The sequence below is a fragment of the Setaria viridis genome, chromosome 9 (genome assembly GCF_005286985.2).
Source record: "Setaria viridis chromosome 9, Setaria_viridis_v4.0, whole genome shotgun sequence".
In the NCBI taxonomy this organism is placed as follows: Eukaryota; Viridiplantae; Streptophyta; class Magnoliopsida; order Poales; family Poaceae; genus Setaria; species Setaria viridis.
In genome coordinates this window covers 18,670,746-18,695,779 of record NC_048271.2, presented here as the reverse complement: position 1 = coordinate 18,695,779, position 25,034 = coordinate 18,670,746, and the positions used below count along the sequence as shown (strand labels likewise).

Genomic DNA, 25,034 nt, shown 5'->3' with positions numbered 1-25,034 from the left:
CAGATCACCCGAGCACTTCACTATTAACTCACCAAACGTTTCAAGATGGTGGTGCCTGGCAACACGACCGGGCTCTCGTGGCCTGATCACTCTCTCCTGAATCCTGATGACGGTGCCGCGCCATTTGATGATTTGATGAGCATGAGCAGTGGTGTGAGACATGCCGGGGCTGGAGGAAGAGGCCGGCCAGGTAAGCAGCGACTGGGCGTGCTCGATGATGTCACGCAAATCCACTGCTTCTTGGCCCATCTTTTGGCTAATTCGAGCTAGAAGGGCTTTTTTGTTAGTGGGAACGTGGGCGTGCGGTTTCCAGGAGTGGAGAACGACCCCCCCCCCTCCCTCCACCCCCCCCCCCCCCCTCCTCCCTCCCTGTGCCTTTTTCAGTCTTCGCAAGAAATACCTGATTGTCACCCTGTTCGCTTCAGCTTATTCAACTGGCTTATCAGCCACCAAACAGTATTTTTCCCTCACAATAAATCAGCCGTTTCAGCTTTTCAGCCGGCTTATAAGCTGAAGCGAACAGGCCCGGATTCTGGGGGATCCCCAAGCTTCATCGAGTTTTGTGGTATTGCAGATTGCAGCTTTTAAAATTTGTGGTTTAGTCATTTTTTAGAGACCGCACATGCTATATCTTAACCGCTAAATAGTCTTTTTTTCAAGGGTAGAAAAAATATGCTGAAGATAAAAATGGCGAGCATAAAGATGTTGAGACCTAAAAAGAAAGAAAAGAAAAATAAAAAGAGAAAAGGTTGGCACAGTCTATAGTGCGACCGGTTATTTCTGAGAATCTTCTTTCTTTGTTTTTTTCTGCATAGCTTCAGCGATAAACTTGGCTTTGATTAACTTGCTTCCGAAGCCAAAACTATATCCCGTCACTGCACCACCGATAGCGCCAACAGTGGCACATCACCTTCACTATTGATGAATCAAGCAGATCTTACCGGGATATATTTTCCCTGTCCTTTTGCAGTTTCGTCCCAAGAACACGTACAGGAGATTAGACTGTTAGACTGAATTATTGCCTGTATGCCGTCGCATTCAGTTTGACTTCCCCGGATGCCGGATCAGTGTGCATTGCATTTGAATCTCGGAGGAACCTCCGAGTCACCGAAGAAAGAGATGTGATGCCGGCGGTTTTAATTGCACCCAAACCCGAAACATTTTTATCAGGAGCAACCTAGCTTCAGCAGCGCAGACAGAACAACGGTGGAGAAGAGGGCAGGAATTCATTATCGCACTCTTAGGACTCCCAGTCATCAACGAAAGAGATGCGACGACGACGGAGGCAACCTTGGTTTCCAACCACGAAGGAGAGAGCCATTTTGCTTCCAACTCAAACTTGAAGCCCATACCTGGGGTTCGCGTGATGCCGTGCATGCGCCGTTGCACAATTGCGCCTGACGACGCTAGTAACCAGCAAAAGACGCCGATCACTGGTGATTCGTTGACGGGTCGAGCGAACGGTCAAAACCTACCTGGATCGGTTGCGGCGTCGCGCTCGGCGATGGCACGGGCGCGGCTAGCCTGGCCTGTTAGCGCGCGTGCTAGCGGCGGGTGCTGCGTCGGCGTCGACCGGGCTAACCGAAACCGGTGAGTGGGTGCCAGCAGCGACCGCGAGCGAGGCAGGTCACATGTCCGTCCGTCCGTCCGTTGATAGCACGAGCGACGCGAGATCACCTTCATTTTGATCATTCAGGCCGCATCGATCGATCAGCCATCAGATCGTATAAATTTAACTCGCCGGACGCTGTGAAGATGACGACGCCTAGCTACCCTAGAGATGGCACAACACGCTTACGTGGCCTCATGGTTCCCTTTCACCCTTCAGGAATCAGGGTGGCATTGCGGCATCGCTGGTAGTCTCTGCACAAACAGACACGCGGAGGCAGGCAGGAAGCCAGACCGCCAGAGTGTGGGCATGGGTGATGTCATGCAAATCCACTTATTTTAGTGGCTCAACTTTTTGCTAAGTCGAGCTTAAAGCGCCTTTTGGTAGTGGGGAATGGTCACTGAGTACTGATCTCTGAAGCATGGCGAGAGGATAACGACCTCTATGTTCTTCTGGGCTTCTGGACTGCACCCAGATCCTCCTGGATCAGCAGGATCTACGAGCCTGGACCCGGACCTGAACCGAAATTTTAAATTTGCGTGGTGCCACCTTTAGCACTGACAACGTTTCATTTACCCGTATCAGTTCGTTTTCCTTTCAGTTTCAGCCCGTGAAGGAGACGAGCCAGGGAAATTGCCAGCCACTGTCCAATTGAGAGATCACAGATGTTCGTTGCCACGCAGGACATTGACGACGCGTCAAAGACGACTTGAGGTCCCGACAAAAGTTGGCACTGTCGCTCGCTTCGCCCTCCAAACAACGAGCACGTAGTACGCGGTGCGCGCGTCCACGCGTCGCTCGCATAAGATTACCTTCTCTCTGATCGATCGACTCGACTCAGTCCTGCCCGCAGCATCGTCGATAGCGCTAGCGCCAATGTCCATAACCAACCACGTCACCTTCAGGAATCAATCGAGATAATCTAATCCGGATATTTTCTTTGTTTTTGCAGTTTCTTCCCAAGAAACAGGGGGAGAAGGCCAAACTATGCGCCCGCGCGTGCCCTCGGTCCGTCGCGGTCTATGGCAGCCTAGCTTGACCTTTTTCCAGTCGTCCATGTACACAGCACCAACGAACTTCGCGAGTTACCAAAGAAAGAGATGTGCATGTCAGGTGATTTTACACCCGAAAACAAGGAAACCGCAAGTGCCCTAACGGAGTACCGGGACTTGAGCCGCCGGCCCGCCGTGCGAAAGCAAGGACAAATGAGAAAGAGAAGGTGTGCTCGTTGTAATCCGAACGGCGCCTAGTGCGAACAACAAGCTGACGTTGAAGCTAGTTTGGGAGCTAGCTTTCCGCTGAAGAAGAAGAACCCGTTACACGTCCCGTTCCGGCATGGAAAATCTGCCGGCGACTTGCCGACGCCCGTGTGCCGCGGTGCACCATACCCCCACGTAATAACACGCGCGCCGCGGGGTGAAGAGACACCCACAAGATTCCGGATCGCGGCCTCGCGGGGCGCTGTGGGCTCGTTCTGCGTTGCCGTTTGGCCTGGCCCGCGCGCGCCGGCTCCTACCCGCGCGTCGTTTTCCCGGCGGCTCCGACGTGCCCGAGGCGGGGGCGCGCCAGCCGAGGAGTCGGAGACGTCACCGCGATCTCTCGGAACGCCGCGCGCGGTCCCAGTCTACTGTCCACCGGGTCGGGTGGTGGATGGATCGGCTTGCTTGCCCGTTAGCGCGTTAGCCCGTCCCCAGGAGGCAAGGAGCCAAGGACGCAGCATCGTCGTGCTGGCGGCTGCCGCCGCGCGGCTCGGACTGGTCCGGCGGCTGCTTCGACGAATGGTGACGGATCATGGACGGGAGGTGACGTCCGACGCGAAGGGTGATGCCGACATGCCGTGGCCTGGGGACTCGGGGCGCATCCGGCTGCAATGCTGCCAGCGAGCATGGGCCATGCCGTGCTGGCCTAGCCGCGGATGCGATGGGTCTTTCGCAGGAAAATCTCGATGCCTTCCTGGCCGCCGCCCGGACACGAGGCGTGCATGCCGCGCACGTGGCGGAGGCGCAGGGGGCGGGCATCGTAGAGCACAGTAGCGCGTGTTTGATAAGGGCTCGGGCGCTCGGCCAAAGAGAGATCGTCGAGGGAGGACCGAGATTTCTGGATCAACTGTGAGCCTGTGAGAGAAGGTAAGGAGGCCTAACACTTGACATAACGCATCTTCGCTTCACTGTGCGATTCGTTTTTCTGGCTGGGGTACAGACCAAAAAAAAAAAAACTTGGAGGAACGAAAGTTCTTGTCTTCATGATCAACAGCGGTCGGGCAGGACTCAGGAGCCGGAACATTGCAGCGGCCGGAGCCCGCCGGACGTAGCATCGGTTTTTTTGCGTGAAGTATACCGGGCTGCGGAGGTTCGCCGGGGCCTTTCAGACGAACCAATTGGACCGAAACAAATGGGCCGTACAGTGGAGATAAGCTCATAAGCACGCTTTTCCTTTTCGCTGGGCTGCTAAGCTTCGGCCCATCTAGTGCATCTACATGGTCGGCCTACTTGGGCTGGGCCAAAACTAACATACGGGAATTGATATTACCCAAGTGGGATACTGTATACATACATATACGGCGGCCGCTTGCAAGGTATGTTTGGTTGAGCTGTGACTTTTGAAAAGGTAGCTGTGAGCTGTGAAAAAAGTCATGTAGGTTGTAGACTGTGAGAAGGCTGAAAGTCATTTGGTGAAATAGCTGTGGCTTTTTGAAACACTTACGAGCGGACCCCACATGTCATTCACAGTCTACCCACTGAACTCTCTTCCTCTCTCACTACTGAGCGGACCTCACTTGTCAGTATCTTTTTCTTCCTCCCTGCGCACAGATCGATGGGAGAAGGGAGGAGGGGAGCCACGCGTGGCTCCAATGGCTGCCAGCGAGGCCTTCTCGGCACCCGCAGCCTGAGGAGCTCGCGCCAGTGTCCAAGGTACCCACGGCATTGGAGCTCGCACCCGCGGTCGGAGGAGCTCGCACCCGAGGCGTCGGAGCGGAGGGCCGAGCTCGCTGGCGGCGGCGAACGGGAATAGGAGGGGAAAAACGAATCGGTACCTCATAATCAGTGGCGAATGGGTAATTTTTTTGAAGTTGCCCACCTCCGCAGCCGGAGAAAAGCATGGGGAAGTTGCTATGTGTTTTGTACTTGGTTCCAAGTAGATTTGGCTCAAAGCACCTATGGGTTGCCACCATTTTGGTTGGCTTTTGGCTTTTTAGAAGCAAAAGTAGCTCTACGGGCTACGGCATACAACCTACATGGCTACCCACATCCACGCGCAGCTGCTATGTGTCCCTGAGATGAATGGATCCTCCGACGAACGGCACTGCGACTGAGGCTAACCCCGGGTGGGAGCTTCATAAAGGCTTTATACACATTAAATAGGGTGACACATCGGCATATGTGATGACATGACAACACACTTATGAAGAAAGAAAGGGAAGGAATTTCATTAGGATGAAACTGTGTATGCACTATTTCAAAGACTATGAAACTGACATTGGAGGTTAGAGAGTTTCATTTCATCCGATCATATCTAATCATATGCCTTACAATTAAATAGTATGCGCAGTCTAAAATCGTGAAATGAAACTTTGCATTGGGATCAATTTCATAAGGGACTCGAAATACCTTGCTTTCGTATGCATGTAGGCTTAATGGGGCTGGGCTGCTGGGCCAAAACTAAGGTCCTGTTTGGGAGGGTTTCTCCCAAAACGGTTTCACCGGTAAAACTAAAATTGGTAAAAAAATTAGTGACTTCACCTATCTTCTAGATCATTTTAGTCTCGATTTAAAACGACTTCACGCTACGGTACCTTATTTTACACAAAATAGGTGAAGTCGAAGTCAAGATAAGCCCTGTCTACGCGAATTGATACTACCAAGTGGAATACCGTATACATACACTTACATATATGGCGGCCGCTTAAAGCATGTACTCTACGGGCTACGGCATACGACGTACATTGCTAGCCACGTCACGTCCACGCGCCACATTCCCCGTGCGCAGCTGCTACGTGTCCCCGAGAAGAGCGGATCCTCCGATGAACGGCACTGACATGTGGTGCTATATGCTTCGGGGCCCACGTGTCAGTGATAAAGGCACGAGTTGCAGTTATTTTAATCCCCGAGCAGCCGACTCCCACCCGAAGCCACGAAGAATTTGCGAGCCAACCAAAAAAGCCACCAACCGGCTTCCCCCCCGCCGTCGGCAACCGCCGCCGACCTCCGCCGCCTGCGTATCATCTGCCCCAGTCCGTTCCCCCGGCAAACCCCCACCCCCGCGCGCTGCCCATGGGCTGCTCCTCCTCCTTACCAGGTGGCTCCTACCCGCCTCACCAACAACCAAAACAAACCTCTCCCCTTCTCTTCCCCTCATCCGTGGATCTTTCTTTTCATTACTGTTGCGCACTTGTGCTGCTTGGGAGCTGTGGCCTGGGAAGGAAGCTCGGAGTTGGGCAGGGTATTGCTGTAGGCACGGTGTAATTCGGGCTTCTGATCGAGCCTTAAGAGGTCAATGCTGCTGCAGTTTGGGGGGAAGTTTTCGCTGCGATGGTGGCTGGGTTGCAGTTTGATCGATTTATGGAGTTTTGATCAGTGTTTTGTATAAATTGTTCTCTGTAGCTGAATGATTTGGCCCGTGGAACTGAAGGGGGGCTATTAAGTTTCTGAGAGTTTGCCTTGTTGGTATGTAGGAATGGGGAAAGTTCGGTCTTTAGAGCTTGTTAGGATACACTAATTCCCCATATGGATTGGAGGGGTCTTCCAACTCCAATCCACAAGGGGGAATGATTTATCCTTAGGTTGGTTGGCTGGCTTGCAAGTTCTGTACACTAGCATTGACTGGAGCCTGAACGTAGTCGCGTGTTGATGTGAAATCGCAAATCCGTCGGCAACCCATAGTTTGATCAGAAGGCAAATACAGTTGCTTAGCGATATTCAATTATTGCTCTATTCTCAAATCTGCACTTGTGGAGTTGCTTCTAACACACTTGCGATCATATGGTAGTGATGGAAATAGCATTAGTGGGACAATCAAATGAGCAGCCATAATATGGGGTACAATTTGGCATTGTGGTGTGCTGGAATCTGAAATAGGAGGGCTTTTATATTAAGGCGCTGTCCTGAGTTGACATCATAGTTCACGTGCCCACCCCAACAAGCACCCCTAAGGCTGAGAGGCGCTTTACTAAGACACAGCAATTGGCAATTACTAGGAGTGATACTTTTGATTTAGGAAGTGCTATAAATGGTGGCATTCCATCCTTGAAGTTGAATCTGTGTTACCCTAGGAAGTAGGAAATGGAAATTGCAATTATTGTTGACCAAACTCTAATAAAGGTAATAGCAAGATAGATCTTTCTTAGTTTCAACTACCATCCCTGAACCACTGCTGGAACCTTAATATTCTGCTTTATAACTGTTGTGCTTTCATGTTGGGACGTAAAATCTGTCAGCTGTTTAAACAAGAGCTATTATAGCCTTGCAAGGAATGTAGGCCTACTTACCAGTCATGAAAATAAACTAAGCAAATTATCTAAATTCCATCCTCTAAACCTATGTTCACACAAATGTGTCCATAATTAAATATCCAAAACTAAAATTTTACTAAAATAGTTGTAATAAATGGATATCCTAAATCTTATGTTTTTTAGCTCATAACAGGATAACCATGGTGTTTATTGTAGCTTCTTGTAAACCTCGTTTAAATGATGTTTTGTTCCCCGAGTGCTCTTAGGTGGGGGAGCAGTAATACCCCTTAAAAAATTCTTGTGGCTGCTGGGTTGGCAAATATATTTTAAAAGGATCGATGCAAAACTATGAAACAGTGTAAATAATCTTCCAGAACCTAAAATGGAATCAAAATTACTTGGTGTTATATTTTTCTAATCAACATTACTAATTATAATGTGCCACTGCTAGGTAGCAAACAATTTTGCTATGTACTGAATTACTGATGCAGCATTTTTCCCCCCATTTAGCTACTAATGCTGGAGGGTTGAGCAATGCCAACAGTGGGGATTCTGATATTGATTCAAAGAACTTCCGAGTGAAGGTTTGCTAATCACAATCCTATATGGATCGTTTATTTAAGTTGTACTTCTGTCATTTAAATTCCCCCTATTCTTGTATGCATCTAGCTAGCATTTTGTTAGCATGTCGACGCTACATCTCAGTCCAATTAATGTCTGTGTGTAATGTTTGTAGTTTTTTTTATGTTGGCATCAAAGTGAATTAAATTTGCAATTTCTTCTAAATTTCTTATTTGTCCCCCCTTGTAGTTGGTATTACTTGGAGACTCTGGTGTTGGGAAGAGCTGCATCGTTCTTCGCTTTGTCCGTGGTCAGTTTGACCCTACTTCCAAGGTTAAACTAGCAACTAACATTTTTGGGTTTCATGAACAGTAGACACATTGTACCTTTAACTTTTTCACATGTGCTATTTCGCTTCACCTCTTCCATTTAATCAATTTAGGTAACTGTTGGTGCATCATTTTTGTCACAAACATTGGCATTAGAGGACTCAACAACAGTGAAGTTTGAAATATGGGATACTGCTGGCCAAGAGAGGTATATAAATTAGGGGCTTGGCTTTAATTTAAGTTATGACATGTAGGGCATTAGGAATGCAGGTGGTTTTGTCCATGAACCTGCATATAGTTTATTTTTAGTTGGGTTTAGCAGACAAACCCACTTGCGTCTCTATGGCATATTTGCATTAATATGCCTTAAGATATTTCATCACAAAAGTACCCACTTACGCTTTCATGTTCAACTTCAGTTTTACTTACATTGTATTCGAGCATAGTAATGAATTTCCTGCAAAATTCATGAAAACCGACTCAATTTTCAGGTATGCTGCCTTGGCACCTCTTTACTACCGGGGAGCTGGTGCTGCAATTGTTGTCTATGACATAACCAGTCTAGAATCATTTAACAAAGCACAATATTGGGTGAAGGTACTGCATCTATTCCCTTCTATCCAGTTATATGGTGATTACTCTTTTCTATGGGATCTCTTGAGTCATATGGATGGTCAAGTTTAAATTAGATCACTCCAAACTCCAAAGCATTGGTCAGAAGTTCTTTAGGATTTGTGTTTCTGCTTCTGAGTCACCATATCATGTTTGTGTTTTATTAGAGATATTTCCAGTCAGTCTGTTACATTAGTCTATTACATTGACAATATAATTGGAGAGCCTATCTTCCTGTATTGAAGCCTCGTCCTCTTGTAACCCAGTACTAAGAGAGCTTGTAACTATTGCAAATAGTTTTACCATGGTTGTTCCAAAGAGTGCCATAAGACCTGGCAGCAGTGTACCTAACTTATTGATATTTAGCTATGCCTGTATTCTGTAGCTTTTGTCTATTCAGTTTCGACGGTGCAGTATGTTTATCAGCATAGTGAAATCCATGATGATACCTTCTTTTGTTTTGGCGCAAGTCTGAACTTTTTATCACTTTTTCCCCACTCTTCAGGAACTTCAAAAACATGGCGGTCCTGATATGATTATGGCTTTGGTTGGGAATAAGGCTGATCTGCATGAAAATCGTACTGTATCTTCTCAGGTATGCAAGAAAGATTATGCCAGTTTGTCTGTTTGAATGGTTATGCTAATGGTTTTGACACTATGCCTTGATTTCTTAAGGAAGCACAAGAGTATGCAGAAAGGAACAATATGTTTTTCATTGAGACGTCAGCTAAAACAGCCGATAACATAAACCAATTATTTGAGGTATGTATCAGGAGCATGACGAGAATTGATTTTGATATACTCCCTCTGTTTTTAAATATATGACATACTAATTAACTTATCCTAAACGTCATGCATTTAAAAACTGAGGGAGCAGTTACTAGTCAGATGAGAACATGAAAAGCATCTAGGCTCACGAGTTTTTCCTTAGTGTTGAAAAATTGCTGGCCTGCGCTGAGCCACTGAAGATTGGTAGAAGTAAGATGAGAGCAATGCGTAATTCCGGCCTTTTGGCTTCACTGCTGACTAGTTCCTTTAAAATCAAGAAACCCCCTGATTCCAAGCAGGATCAAGAATTCCAGTCAAATCTACAGCAATTAGTATTTCCTATCTGTTGCCCCCGTAAGATCTGGAAATTTTGTGGGGTGCCTGCTGGAATCTGGCCCATCGAAAAGGGACTCCCAGAACTTATGAATTTGGTTGGGGTCATTCTCTTTCGCACGTGCTAGTTTCTTGTTCTTGGAGGGGAAAAAAAAGCAGCTTTACACGTGAAATCGTGGGCAGGAAGAAGGGGAGCGAGTAGGGCCAAATCTGCAAAGCAGAATTTTTTTTTGTAGGAAACGTGTAGCAGGCCTGATACTTTTCTGTACTCTTAACCACCACACATGAAAGTAACCTTTCCGTGTGGATATTTTGACCGACACACTGAAATGCTAAACACATTTGCTCCCACGTTTGGTCATCCTGCCTCAGTTTGTTCATGTGGTGTTCCCAACTGAGGTCTTTGGCGCAATCATTTTTAACATATTGAATATCTATGGCAGGAAATCGCGAAGAGGTTACCAAGGCCAACATCATCTTGATGGAACTTGATCAGTGTAGGTTTTAGAAAGCCTGGTCAAGGAGCATTGTGTAATGCACACTAGCAGTTAATTGTCCAATGCACCATGGTGTCAGGTCAAGCACTCCAGCCATGTGTATACACGCTTGTTTGCATATGTAACTTCCATGTAAAGCTTGCCTGATGTGTTTATTGTGTTGAGACCTGGAATTTGGTCCAAGTTACATCGTGGCATGCTCTGCACTGGCTATCGCACATGGAAGTGAAGGGACTTATATGCAGTTTAAAGTTGCGACTAATGTTTTCTAATGCAAAATTAAATGCATCAAATATATTAATATATGTGACTTTGTTGTCTACGGTTGGAGTGGCCCTTGGTTCCATAAAAACTGAAAATATTAGGAGATATTCTCTGATCAATCTCTACTAATACGGAAGTATTCAAATTGTAGGTCGTTCCCTCCGTTTCAAATTGTTGGTCGTTTTGCTTTTATTAGATTCATATATATTATTATGCATTTAGGTCGATATTATTATGCATTTAGGTCGTTTTGTCTTTTCTAGATTCATAAATATTATTATGCATCTAGCATACTCAATTCTCAATCCATTGTAGGTCGGTTTTGATTCTTAGACATATTTAAACGATCTACAATTTGGGACGGAGAGAGTAATATTTATGAACTTAGAAAAAGCTAAAACGACCTTGGTCTTTGCGTACCTGTTTTAACCGTTGACCAGCAGCAAAATCGCTAACCGTGGGTCAGGGGAAAAATCACATTGACTTGTGAATAGTTAAGGGAAAAATCACAAAGTTAAAAAAACAAGGGTAAAATCATTACATTTCAAAACAGGAGCAACAGGGCAAGAACACAAATGCCCCTTGAATTATACGATCATTACTTTGATCCATTGCAAGGCTGACGCAACATCTGAACAAGTCCATTGGTACTGACTTTGAACCTGCAGCAGCCCTGAAGGCTGAAGCTTCAAATCCAAAAACATATGATCCGTGCCTTGCCAACTTACTATCATTTTCAGCTTTGACTTGACTGCTGAATCAGAATAAAGTGTACTGAGATCCACATCAACAGTTAATTCAGCTCCTAATGAAGAAATCGTGATGTTTAGGGCATCTGATGACGATCCTTCCCTCCTAACATTTATAGTTCCAAGAATTTCTTGATCCTATTTTTGCTTGCTTGATTGCTAGTGTGGCCATTCAAGTTGACTTGCTGTTATTAGAACTACAAATGCATCTAAGAGCAAGTATAGTAAGATGATTTAAGCGTGTTCAGATTGGTGTTGAGGTGTAGGAGAGAGGAGAGAAGAGAAGCAGGCACGTCAGTTCCAAGAAATTGTGAGAGATGAGACATATCATGTATTGATGCCAAGTGGGGGTTTTAGGATAATAAATAAGCTGCCATTTAGATAATTGTGATGATAGATGAGAGAAAAAAACTAGTTTCATGCTGTTTTCAAGATACTTGTGTCTTGCATGTAACCTTGAAAACATAAAAGGATGAAATGATGCATTGTGTGAGGTATTTTATATATGAAATAAATGCACTCTTACTTACACTCTCCGTCCCAAATAAGTGTTCGTTTAGAAAATTTTGAACATATTAGTAATTGTGAGAAGTGACCATGCTACCCCTAATTACTCATATCAGTTGTGCTTGAAAGCTGTGCAATCTGTTTAGTTTTCTGGATCCTGAATAAATGTACATGTATTGGAACCAGAAAAAAAAGTATCAATTGATCATTTCATTGGCTCTATGCACTTCTCAATACACTTTTTTTTATTGGTGTGAGTGTTGCTTTAATTAGATGAGCCTCACTGGGAGCTAAATGAACACTTTTTGTAGGATAAAATTTGAAGGCTATACGAACATTTATTTTGGGACGGAAGGGGTACGTAGCATTTTTGGAAACATAAATATGGAATGAGAATGGCCTTAGGTTAACTCTATGTGACCGCCCCTAGCATAAAGATAAGAGCTAGCTAAATTATTAGTCATACTCTAATATATTATATAAGAGAGATTCCTTTCGGCCTAGCCTTGGTTCAAATTTGATTGACTCGAGATTTTCATTAATTTTGGCCACTTACTGTAATTTTTTTGGTATGTTGTTACTTGTAAACTGTGTCGGTGTCCACCCAAAAATTGGATGCACTACCAAGACGATTTCAGGATTTCAACCAAAAAAATATTATACTTTTCAACTTCAAAGTTCAGCATCTCCCAAGAGGGTATTTGTAAATTTGTTATACCTGGTTTTCTCAAAACAAAAAAAGACCCAGATTCTTGTAACAAGAATTTTCACTTCCTGGCAAATTTTGCATTGATCATATGAGGCAGCACATCTGCATGATTGCATTCGACTCGCTAGGGAAATGAGAAGAAAATGTGGATCTTGCTTCGAGAAGGAAATAGAATGGTCAATTAGTCGTTGCCTTTTCAGTTCTACCTGAAAGGTTTCATGTCCCCTTGCTTTGTCTCGTCTGAGACAATCCACTAATCTGCCACCTACCACCAAGAATAGTAGGTTACTTACCAATCTGCTCCTAGTGACAAGAGATCGATGCTTGCCAGCTTCTCCTTCCTTGTCCTGCTTGCCTGCCATTTTCATGGCCTCAGCCATGCGGCGGTGCCGGCAGCCGCCGCCGGTGGTGATAGCCAGTTCATCTACAACGGCTTCGCCGGCGCGGGGCTCGACCTGGATGGCATGGCCGTGGTCGAGCCGGACGGCAAGCTCATGCTCACCAACGTCACGTCCCAGCTGAAGGGCCACGCGTTCCACCCGGCGGCGCTCCGCTTCCACGGCGAGGCGCCGGCGTCGGCGCGGAACAGCACTGCTCGGTCCTTCTCGACGACCTTCGTGTTCGCCATCGCCGCCGAGTACGTGACGGTGAGCGGCAACGGGCTGGCCTTCTTCGTCGCGCCAACCAAGAACCTGACCGCGGCGTCTCCGAGCCAGTTCCTCGGCCTCTTCAACAGCGAGAACAATGGCAACGCGAGCAACCACGTCTTCGCGGTCGAGCTCGACACCATCCTCAATCCGGAGTTCCGGGACATCAACAGCAACCACGTCGGCGTCGACGTCAACGGGCTGATGTCCGTCGCCGCCGAGCCCGCCGGTTACTTCGCCGACGACACCGGTGTCTTCAAGAACCTGTCTCTCTACAGCGGCGACGCGATGCAGGTGTGGGTGGACTACGACGGCCGGGCCGCGGTGGTCAACGTCACGCTGGCGCCCGCGGAGGCGCCCAAGCCCAAGAAGCCCCTGATCTCCGTCTCCGTCGACCTCTCGGCGGTGGTGAACGGCACGGCGTACGTCGGGCTCTCGTCGTCGACGGGCCCGTTCCGCACGCGCCACTACGTCCTCGGCTGGAGCTTCGCCCTGGACAGCGCCGCGCCGATGCTCGACTACGCGAAGCTCCCCAAGATGCCTCGCGCCGTCACCAAACGACGGTCTAGGGCGATCGACGTGGCCCTGCCGGTGGCCATGCCGCTCCTCGCGCTCGCCGCCGTGGCCTGCGTATCCCTCCTCGCCTGGCGGCGGTTCCGGTATGCCGAGCTCCGGGAGGACTGGGAGGTGGAGTTCGGCCCGCACCGGTTCAGCTACAAGGACCTCTTCCACGCCACCGATGGTTTCGACGGCAAGCACCTCCTCGGCGCCGGGGGCTTCGGCCGCGTGTACAAGGGCGTGCTCCCGGAGTCCAAGACGGAGGTCGCCGTCAAGGTCGTGTCGCACGACGCGAGGCAAGGGATGAAGCAGTTCGTCGCCGAGGTCGTCAGCATCGGCCGGCTCCGGCACCGCAACGTCGTGCAGCTGCTCGGTTACTGCCGGCGGAGAGGCGAGCTCCTCCTGGTGTACGACTACATGCCGAACGGCAGCCTGGACAGGTGGCTGTACGGCTACGGCAACGGCGCGCCGCCGCTGAGCTGGGAGCAGAGGCTCCGCGCCGTCAGGGGCGTCGCGTCGGGCCTGCTGTACCTCCACGAGGACTGGGAGCAGGTGGTCGTCCACCGCGACGTCAAGGCCAACAACGTGCTCCTCGACGGCGAGATGAACGCCCGTCTCGGCGACTTCGGGCTCGCGCGGCTGTACGAGCGCGGCGCCGGCCCGCAGACCACGCACGTGGTGGGCACCATGGGGTACCTCGCGCCGGAGCTCGCGCGCACCCGGCGCGTGACGCCGGCCGTCGACGTGTTCGCGTTCGGCGCGTTCGTGCTCGAGGTGGCGTGCGGCCGGCGGCCCATCGAGCGCGGCGTCGGTGACGGCGACGGCGACGGCCGGTTCGTGCTGGTGGACTGGGTGCTGGAGCTCTGGCACATGGGCGCGCTCGCCGAAGCAGCGGACCCGCGGCTCCGCGGCGACTACCCTGCCGAGGAGGCCGAGCTGGTGCTGAAGCTGGGCCTGCTGTGCTCCCACCCGGTGCCTGGCGAGCGGCCGTCGATGCGGCAGGTGGTGCAGTACCTCGACGGCGACGCGCCGCTGCCCGAGCCGCCGCGGTCGTACCAGAGCTTCACCGCGCTGGCCATGATGCAGAACGACGGCTTCGACTCCTACGCCGCGTCGTACCCGTCGTCATCGGCGACCGTGACAAGCGTGGGCGCCGTGTCCTCCGTCCACTCCGGAGGAACGTGATCAAACCGGCGACGCGTAATCACATTTTGTTCTGTGATTCTGTCTGGTAGCATTGTCAAATTCTGGAGTAACTACTGGGACTCATTCTGAAAATCAGGGTAAATTTTCCTAGGAATTTCAGATTTAGGACTCACGATTTGAGCAAGAATGTAAATTTAGTTCATTATTTGGTGCCCTGAACGTGCTGCCGGTGAGGATGCGCTGAGGAGAGCCATTGGCAGTAACATCGCCTGCCGGGAGCTCCACGCCAGAGCAAGGAAGAGAGAGGTAGATAGTAACATGAGGGGAGAAATGGAGGGAGGCCTAGATCAGCTGTTGGATCTTGATGCTGGAGCCATGGAGGCGTAAATCTCCTCCATATAACCGAAGAGAAGGGGCTAAAAGCTGCAGTGCAAATCTAAACGGTGAAGTATTTATGCTTAGTTCACATGGTCACATCTAGCGATTAATTTTGCACTGGTTCAGCGCGTGGAAATTTTTTGCTCATTCGTCGAAACGAACCATTTCGTGCAGAAGTCTTGCTTTGCACGGCTGGCGTACAAACTACTCTCCCCCGTTCCAAAATATTTTCTAAATACATTAATTTTGCTATGCACCTAAATATATGATTACGTCCAGATACATAGCAAAATCTATATATCTAGAAAAGGTAAAACGACCTACATTTTGAAACGGAGGGAGTAGTAAGGAAACAAGACATTGTTGAGGATTTTTTTCTTTTGCAAGAATTGCATAGATATTTTCGACCAATATAATCAGAAGTTCCATTAAATAAAGACCTAAAACAACGATGATGAACGATTGAACGTGTGGTTTGGGTGAACCTTGCCGTGTATAGTCTATACTATAAAGATCCAAAATAATTGGAATCATCTCCCATGTAAAGTTATACACCCTTACCCCTCATAAACCCCTCATAAAGGATCCACTTAACATGCAAAAAATTCTATAATATAAAGATCCAAAATAATTGAAATCATCTCCCACCTAAAGTTTTACACTCTTACCTCTCATTCTCATAAAGGGCCCACTTAACAGGAAAAAAGGGTATGATAAGGTGTGCTAGGAGGAGGGGGAGACGGGAAAATAAGAAAAATGATTCTGCCAAATCTCACTATTTTTTTTTCACCGCACACTCGGCCTTACCCGCACGACATCGCCGCTCGTCCCTCCCTTACATCACACTCTTGTTTCCTCACCGCGACGCTTGTATACCCGCCCGCCAGACCCGCCGTTCGCAGCTCACCAGTCACCCCGCCAATCACGGACGCGGACGACCACAGATGGCCGCAATGTATGACGTCCTTCCCCTTGCAGCATCCCACTCCATTGTTCGTGGGCGAGTGGAGCCAGCCAGGACTGCCGCCATCCGCCGTCCAGAACTAGTCCGCCGCCCGTTGGAGTCCGGTGAGACGGTGAGTACCTACCACCCCTCATGAAGCCCCCTTTCTCAATGCAACAATTCCCTCCGGCCTCCCCAGCTTCTCTATTTCGTAACCACTCCCTCCCATGGCCCGCAAGCATCTCTCTTCCAATTGAAGCCGGAGGCGGCGAACTCTGCACAAAATCCTGCTAGGATAGCGGTGTCAGCCTCATCTTTTGGCGGAGGGTGTGGACAGGGCAGTGATGGCCTAATCCCCGGAGGAGCCGGACCATGCAGAGGCGACGTAGTAGGTGGCAGTGAAGCTGCGGTGGTGTGCGATGGATCGGCAGTAGAATCCGTGGTGCAGTGTGGTGAGGTGGGGCACAACGATGCGGTGCGCGGGTGCATGCCCAGCTCGAGGAGGCAGTGGCATAGCGCCCAATTTGCAGCCTTGGCGGCTGCATCTGCAATACTGCAAAAAGACCATGTCATGCAGATGAATGTGTGTCGGGGCCACTAACCAATGACCATGTCAATTGTCATTAATGCAACAATGTGAACTATATTTTTTCTGAAAAATTTGTTGATGCTGTAGAATTTGTTGATTTATTTGGAAATAAATCCATAATAGAAGCACTTTATGCAATACTCTACTATTTACGTTGGTTCAGTACAAAAATCTTGTTTAATAGGTTGTTTTCTACAAATATAAAGTTCTTTTAATATATGCTTTTTAAAACACTTAAGCTATGGCTGAAGTGCACCTAATCTATCGAGTTTAAAGTTTAAACTGACTCAACAATGTGTTCGAACAAATTATGTGGTCTTGTCATTTATGCTGATTGAATCAAAATTTTGATACTACTACGGCATATAAAAGATGTGTTCAGTAAGGTTTTTCGCACGTGCACTCTACTAGTAAATTAACAAGGACATTTTAGTAGTCAACACTCAAGTCGTGGTCCAATTCAAACAGTCAACGATCCACTGGATCATCAATGATATGCACACCGACAACGCAGATTACTTGCAGCAGCAGGGAAATTTCGGTTGAACTGTTCATGGTCATGGTCCATTCTGGGCGTTCACATTTTGCTCGGATTTTATATGGAAACCACAATGCCCATTGCCGTGGCTGCGTAGCTGCAGGTTACGACGTCCACGTAGTGCCAGTTGTTATCAGAACAAGCTTTGCTAAAATTCAGCGAATTTCAGGGGGTGTTTGGAAGACAGGCTAAATTTTAGCCCTTTAGCCCGCTGTCATATCGAATGTTTGATACTAATTAGGAGTGTTAAACATAGGCTAATTACAAAACTAATTGCACAACTCCTAGACTAAATCGTGAGACGAATCTATTAAGCCTAATTAGTTCATGATTCGACAATGTGGTGCTACAATAACCATTCGCTAATGATGGATTAATTAGGCTTAATAGATTCGTCTCACGATTTAGTCTAGGGGTTCTGTTATTAGTTTTGTAATTAACTCATATTTAATCATCCTAATTAGTATCCGAACATCTGATGTGACAGGACTAAAGTTTAGCCTTATCTCTCAAACACCCCCTCAGTAATGATTGTGACTGGTATCACCAGCGTGACACGGCGCGATCGTGTTCAGATACTGGTACCTCGATGTTAGCCTTTAGAGCGTAGAGTGTCGTAGGGGTGTGGAAAGAAAACACAACAATCCCGTGTTAGGCTTTGTTTAGTTGTCCAATTAAAATTACTGTAGCAACACTGTAGCGTTTCGTTTGTATTTGTGAATTATTGTCCAAATATTGACTAATTAGGCTCAAAAGATTCGTCTCGCAAAGTACAATAAAACTGTGCAATTAGTTTTTGATTTCGTCTACATTCAGTACTTCATGCATGTACTGCAAGTTTGATGTGATGGAGAATCTTCTTTTTACAGAGTGTCAAAGTTAGGATTTTGGGAACTAAGGCCTTAGTCAAGCCTGCAAATCTTGCCATCTTGTCTAGTCACCCGCCATGGCCCACTGGGCCCGTTTATGGATGGCGAACCATGTGGCAGGTCGCTCTCATGGTGGCCTTTTCTTGCGGGTCTCGATGTCGTGCACCCTGGAAAACGTGCCACCGGAACCTTCCTTGCTTGACTTCGAGCGAGACTGATGGAGCGATCGTTAGAGTCTCAGTGATGCGGCAAGCCTGCAGAGCTGTTGCGTCATGGCGGCTAAGCGCTTCCTGCTGATGGTGGTGGTGGTGGTCGTCGTCGTGGTCGAGGGCGGCGCCGCCGTGGAGTTCGCCTACGAAGGCTTCCGCGGCGCGGGCCTGTTGCTCGACGGCATGGCGACCGTCACGCCGGCCGGGCTTCTGCTGCTCACCAACGACACCAACATGGCGTCGTCACAGAAGAACTACACCGTCATGTCCAAGGGCCACGCCTTCCACCCGGACCGGGTGCGGTTCGGCCGCCCGGCGGCGGCGGGGGCAGGTGGTGGCTTTGCAGCCGGGGTGTCGTCGTTCTCGACCACGTTCGTGTTCGCCATCGTGTCGGAGTTCCTCGACCTGAGCACGAGCGGGTTCGCGTTCTTGGTGGCGCCGTCCACGGACCTGTCCACGGCGATGCCGCAGCAGTACCTTGGCATGTTCAACGGCACCGACAACGGCGACTCCCGCAACCACGTCTTCGCCGTCGAGTTCGACACCGTGCGCAACCCGGAGTTCGCGGACATCAACAACAACCATGTCGGCGTTGACGTCAACAGCCTCAACTCCTCGGCGGCCGAGCCGGCGGGGTACTACGACGACGGCGACGGCGCATTCCGGAACCTGAGCCTGATCAGCCGGGAGCCCATGCAGGTGTGGGTGGACTACGACGCCGCCGCCGCGGTGGTCACCGTGGCCATGGCGCCGGCGCGGCGGCCCAGGCCCAAGAGGCCGCTCCTGTCTGCGAAAGTCAACCTCTCGACGGTCATCACCGACACGGCGTACGTCGGCTTCTCGTCTGCGTCCAGCATCGTGCTCGTCAAGCACTACGTCATCGGCTGGAGCTTCAGTCTCGGCGGCGACGCTCCGGCGCTCGACTACGCCAAGCTGCCGAAGCTGCCACGCATCGGCCCCAAGCCCCGGTCCAAGGCGCTGACCATCGCGCTGCCGATAGCCACCACGGCGGCCGTCCTCGCGGCGGTCGCCGTCGGGTTCTTGCTCCTCCGCCGACGGCGAAGGTACGCCGAGCTGCGCGAAGATTGGGAGGTGGAGTTCGGGCCGCACCGGTTCGCGTACAAGGACTTGTACGACGCCACCGGCGGTTTCAAGGACAAGCGACTCCTCGGAGCAGGAGGATTTGGCAGGGTGTACAGTGGCGTGCTCCCGGGGTCCAGGACACAGGTAGCCGTGAAGAAGGTGTCCCATGAATCAAGGCAAGGAATGAAGGAGTTCGTCGCCGAGGTTGTCAGCATTGGCCGGCTCCGGCACCGCAACCTCGTGCAGCTCCTCGGTTACTGCCGGCGCAAAGGGGAGCTCCTTCTGGTCTACGACTACATGCCAAACGGCAGCCTCGACAAGCACCTTCACTATCACGGCGACGACGACAGGCCCGTCTTGGACTGGGCTCGGAGGCTTCACATCATCAGAGGCGTCGCCGCCGGGCTGCTCTACATGCACGAGGTTTGGGAGAAGGTGGTCATACACCGAGACATCAAAGCGAGCAACGTGCTCCTCGACGGAGACATGAACGGGCGGTTGGGTGACTTCGGCCTTGCGAGGCTGTACGACCATGGTGACGACCCACACACCACGCACGTGGTAGGCACCATGGGCTACCTCGCTCCGGAGCTCGTGCGCACCGGCAAGGCGACCACTCTCTCCGACGTGTTCGCCTTCGGCGCGTTCGTCCTGGAGGTTGCCTGCGGCCGGAGGCCCATCGAGGAGGAGGAGGAGGAGGAGGAAGGCGTGGACGGCGCCGCCGCTGGCGACCGGTTCGTGCTCGTGGACTGGGTGCTCGGGCACTGGCGCGAGGGATCCACCGCCGGTGCGGTGGACGCCAGGCTCGGCTCGGACTACGACGCCGCGGAGGCGGAGCTGGTGCTTAGGCTGGGGCTGGCGTGCCTGCACCCGTCGCCCGCGGCGCGGCCGAGCATGCGGCAGGTCACGCAGTACCTCGACGGCAGCGCGCCGTTGCCGGAGCTGCCCACGACGTACGTGACAATCAACACGTTCGATGACGTGGAGAAGCACCGGCCTCTCTTCGACTCGTGGTTCGTCTGGCGGCCGACCTCGACGACGACGACGAGCGTTGCCACCATGTCTGACATCGGCCTCTCTGGCGGCAGGTGACACCACCAGATACGTGTTCTTCCGTTGGAGTTACGACTTAGAAGAGTTTCAGTTAGCAATTGGGAAAGGGGCCGTCTATGCGTGCACTTGTGTGATTTGAAGGCTCCCATCACCCGTGTGATTTGGCCACTCAAATCACCCAAATTTGTATAGGGCTGATGATTTGAGTGATTCATGGAGGACCCTCAAGCAGGTGATTTGGTATCCGAAATCACCCAAAACCTCTACAGATCAGTTCCTCACCCAAAAAGTGACAAACGGTCATAACACCCAAATTTCATATATACCAAAATATAAAAATAAATCAAACAGAATAAACTTAGGAGAAAGAGAAAAGCAACAAATTAACAAAGAAAACTTCAAAATTCTTTCTATGGGTTACAAAATTACAAAATATTTGTGGGGATTAAGGAAACCACTCAAATGCAAACTGGGCAAAATTGAAAATTTCAATATTCAATCAAAATATTTCAAATTTTTTCCTATGGATTCCAAACTAACAAAAAATGTGGGGATTAATTAAACCCATCAGAATCAAACTGGGCAAATTGCAAAATTGAAATATTCAATAAAAAAATTCAATTTTTTTCTATGGTTTCCAAAAGTGAAATTTTGCTTGGATTAGTGAAACCCATCAGATGCAAACTGGTCAAATTGCAAAATTGAAATATTCAAACAAAAATACTAAAATTATTCTATGATTTCCAAAATTACAAATACTGCTTGGATTAGTGAAACCCATCAGATGCAAACTGGGCAAAATTGCAAAAATTGAAATATTGAAAAAAAATCCAAAATTATTCTATGGTTTCCAAAATTACAAATATTGCTTGATTAATGGAGCCCATCAGATGCAAACTTGGCAAATTGCAAAACCATAAAGGAGCAGAGAATATTTAAAGGGGCAAAGATAAAAAAACTTAATTAAAGCACACATAAAGATAATAGAACTACAGGAATGAAAATGCTAATACATGCATACATAAAAAAATAGCCCACAAAGATAAATAACAATTAACAAGATTAAATAAAAGGTACAACTGACCAGGAATTCACATAAATTTAGAAACAGTCCTAGTAGCAAACTTGAACATAATAAGAATATGTTCTAGCAACAGAAGAAACCTAGAATGTAGTAGCAACTTGCATACTAGGAACTATAGATAATAAGACAACATCAAGTAGGAAAGCAGGTTCCGTCAGAAGTTGTGATCTGCACAAATGAAAATGAAACCCTTAAAATGCTTAAATTCAAACATCAAGGCAAGTGCATGTAAAAGGACAACAATAATGACACCAAATCAGTTACTGTCACAATAGTAGAAACATCATGTAAACACAGATAAGAGCACATACCACAATCACATCTTCTTCTTCTTCTTCTTAGAGGACCCAGCTTCATCATCATTTTTCATCCTTTGAGCTACCCTTTCTTCTGACATTTTTTGGGCTCTTTCCTCTCTCTGGCGCTTCTTTTCATAATAATTTGGCTCCACTTCAGATTTAGCTGATCAGGTGTGGCATCCGTGACCTCAAGATTCAGAAAGTCATTCAAATCTATTGCAGCATAACACCAAGACATCTTTATGAATCCAACCACAGTGTGGAAGCAGACTTTCACTTTGCCATGAAGCCTGTCAGCATCAGTAGGGGACTGGCACTTCACAAGGAATTCTCCAGAAGCCACAAGCTGACCCACCTTATAGTTACCATGGTTCAACATATTGTGAACAACTTGAATGACTTTGTACAGAGCCTCATAAGTGGGATAAGCTTTTTCAACAGCAGCATACACAAGAGTGTCAGTGGGCCCACCCTTCAGATCCAAATACTGAGCAAGAGCCTTGTTGGGGAGCACTTTCCCCTCAACAAGCTTTGCCTTCAGATTCAACATTTTCCTTATGAAAACATAAAATGAAAAGGAGTATTAACTTAAGAACAAATAGAAAAGAAGTATAAAAATTGGGTGACATAAAAATTAAATTAAGATAACTAATTTTTAAGTCATGATAGAATTAACATGTTGAATTGAGATGAACTTAAAGGAACTACAACATTAAAAAAAGTGAACTAAAATTAACAAATACATTTTTATCCTAATTATCAATGAAAACAAGCATTTACATAAATGACATTAACATATTATACAAATGACAAAGAAATGTGAACTATCGAATTGACCAGTATGAACTATCGTATCTGAAAACAACTTCATATTATCGTAAGTAATAAAATAAAAAAGACTAGGGAAAAAAAGATCAATTGCATAACCTAGCAGAGGAAAAGTGATAAACAACTTCATATAGGGCATATTTGAAAATATAGCAGTAGTAGTTCTGTATTAGAATACCTTGAAGCAGGTTGGAGAACAACTCTGCAAAAATAAAAAATAAAAAAGTGAGTATATAACAGGCATAATTAGAGTTTGAATGGATGCAATTTTTATGCAAAAATAAGAAAAAATTATAAAAACTTAATGTTGACCAGATTTATAAGAACATGATATGCAAATGATAGTGTAATATGCAAATGGCTCCACTAGCTTCCAGCTCGAGGACTAAGTGCCAATTACTACTCGAAATACCTCCAGTAGCTCCACTAGCTCTCAAGCTCAGGAGCTAAGTACCAAATAACTACTCAACGTGGCTCATACGGCTCACCTGGCGCATAAACTCGGGGGTTGGATGTTGAAAAACTACTCGAAAGAAGATTTGCGTGAAGACTAAAGCTCGCTAGACCCTCGGATTGATTAATTAACCATCCCAAGTCTCGGGGGCTGATTAGCTACACCCAGCAGTTGTTTTTTTCAAGACAAAGGCAGAAGATCCAAGATTTTATTGACCCTTAGCCTGATTCTTCGATTCAACCTAAGACTCGGAGGCTACTCCATATGGAGTGAGACTTTCACTGCCCTCATGGAGCTTTGAGGAACTTTGAAGATTTAGCCAGACATAGTACTCAAGGAGTACTAAACTACTCAGGGAGGATCTAAAAAGTACTTGAAGACTGCTACATTCGGCTATGAAGCGCTCGGGGGCTTGTCGGGGATAGATCCCCAGTACCCGCAAGGAAGGAAGATGGACTCCTACTAGAATTCCCCTGTAATCCTATTAGAACTCATACCTCGTAATCCTACTAGAACTCCTCTTGTAACCGACTAATAATCCCGCCCCATGGAGTATATAAAGGAGGGCAGGGGTCCTTAGATCGGTAGGTGAAGACCTCATAGAACCACAATAAAGGACCAAATCCTCAACACCAAACAACACCCAAGCGCAGGGTGCAATATACAACACCCCAAACAGGACGTAGGGTATTACGCTACTCTGGCGGCCCGAACCTATATACATCTATATCTTGTGTCCTCGCTTTTACCTTTGAGTTCCAGGTCCAATGATCCCCACCAACCAATCTACTACCTCAAGATACCCCTCGGTAGGTTGTCGGGTATAAAACACCGACAGTCAGAATTTGGCATTTAAGGGCTTAAAGGGCTTAAACATGCTTGGTTTAGTCCCAATTTTTACCAAGCCCAAATCATGGCATTACAAAGTTAGGGTGAAAAATTTAGCTACTCACTTGGTTTAGTGCCAATGTATCCGACCAATACTTTCCACCCTTATGAGTTTGACTTGCCTTGGCTATAAACATTGTCATTCCATTTTTTTAATAAACCAATTGATAGCCACAATTTTTAGGCGTACCATGATTTTAGTTGGGCAAAAATTGGAACCCAACCAATTGCCCTAATCACCCTAAATGACTCTTTAGACGAACAATTTATGGTGTTTAGGGCCTGATTGGTTAGCCCAACGCCGGCATACATGCATGGTGGCTTCAGACATAAAGTTTGATTCCATGTAGACCCAAAGCTTTGATACCACCGGATCCACAACTAAAACCACCACTACCTCTTTACTCTCTTCACTCTCTTGTACCTGCTACTCTCTCTCTTTTTCTACCTCCCATGAAGCACTGGTGACGTGCAGAAGTTACTCTAAGCTACTACTTTAATTCTATCTTAGCATCCAAATCTACTCCCTCCGTTCCAAATTACTATTTGTTTTTGACTTTTTTAATACATAACTTTAGATATATATTAGAATCCTAGATATATACTATGTTTAAATATATAGTAAAAATTATTTATATAGAAAAGTCAAAACGAATATCATTTTAAGAATATCATTTTAAGACGGAGGGAGTGCTTAGCATTTGGGGCTACCAGACCGTTTGACCGATTGAAAAGGTGAAATCTGTCTCTTTGAGCGACTGCAATCTCGAGCCTCTTCTTTTTCCTCCTGCTTTTCCATGTTCCGCCGGCACGGCACCTAACGCGCACGCGACATGCGTCGCCGTCGAGCTAAACTAGCACGGAGCGATGAACTGGAGATTAATTGGTGTTTGATGGGCTAACCTATGGTCGTGGGTTGGTGGTGGCTTGCTTGCTAATGCTTGTGGGCTGCTGGGCTGCTTAGCATGGAGCGGCTCGAGCTGGCTTGTTTAAAAGACAATCAACTGATCCTAGCCGAGCCAGCGTCGAGCCCAGCGAACGCTCATCTCCTTTGGCAAAGCATAAAAAAAACACTTCCTCC

The 25,034-nt window shown here is 47.8% G+C and overlaps 3 protein-coding genes across 3 annotated transcripts; all 3 read left to right on the top strand.

The window, feature by feature from the left end:
* The first annotated feature begins 5,728 nt into the window (after nt 1-5,728).
* Nucleotides 5,729-10,480, top strand: LOC117839367 (ras-related protein RABF1). The gene is made up of 8 exons (XM_034719682.2): nt 5,729-5,905; nt 7,569-7,642; nt 7,869-7,952; nt 8,062-8,156; nt 8,440-8,545; nt 9,066-9,155; nt 9,236-9,322; nt 10,105-10,480. Exons 1-8 carry the CDS (start codon nt 5,881-5,883, stop codon nt 10,141-10,143), a joined length of 600 nt encoding a protein of 199 aa, XP_034575573.1. The 5' UTR covers nt 5,729-5,880; the 3' UTR covers nt 10,144-10,480.
* Nucleotides 10,481-12,577: 2,097 nt separating this feature from the next.
* LOC117839365 (L-type lectin-domain containing receptor kinase SIT2) lies at nt 12,578-15,199 on the top strand. Its single transcript, XM_034719678.2, has one exon. The coding sequence runs from the start codon at nt 12,708-12,710 to the stop codon at nt 14,775-14,777; it is 2,070 nt and encodes a 689-aa protein (XP_034575569.1). The 5' UTR covers nt 12,578-12,707; the 3' UTR covers nt 14,778-15,199.
* A 3,026-nt stretch (nt 15,200-18,225) lies between these two features.
* LOC140221529 (L-type lectin-domain containing receptor kinase SIT2-like) lies at nt 18,226-20,643 on the top strand. The gene has a single exon (XM_072291308.1). It carries the CDS (start codon nt 18,328-18,330, stop codon nt 20,437-20,439), a length of 2,112 nt encoding a protein of 703 aa, XP_072147409.1. The 5' UTR covers nt 18,226-18,327; the 3' UTR covers nt 20,440-20,643.
* Nucleotides 20,644-25,034: the final 4,391 nt, after the last annotated feature.

Excerpts from the sequence above, each read along its gene's own strand:
- LOC117839365 (XM_034719678.2), top strand. The coding sequence starts at position 12,708 with ATGCTTGCCAGCTTCTCCTTCCTTGTCCTGCTTGCCTGCCATTTTCAT.
- LOC117839367 (XM_034719682.2), top strand. The coding sequence starts at position 5,881 with ATGGGCTGCTCCTCCTCCTTACCAG. Across the intron at positions 5,906-7,568 it reads CTGCTCCTCCTCCTTACCAG|CTACTAATGCTGGAGGGTTG; the intron begins GTGGCTCCTACC and ends CCCCCCATTTAG. Across the intron at positions 7,953-8,061 it reads AGTTTGACCCTACTTCCAAG|GTAACTGTTGGTGCATCATT; the intron begins GTTAAACTAGCA and ends TAATCAATTTAG.
- LOC140221529 (XM_072291308.1), top strand. The coding sequence starts at position 18,328 with ATGGCGGCTAAGCGCTTCCTGCTGATGGTGGTGGTGGTGGTCGTCGTC.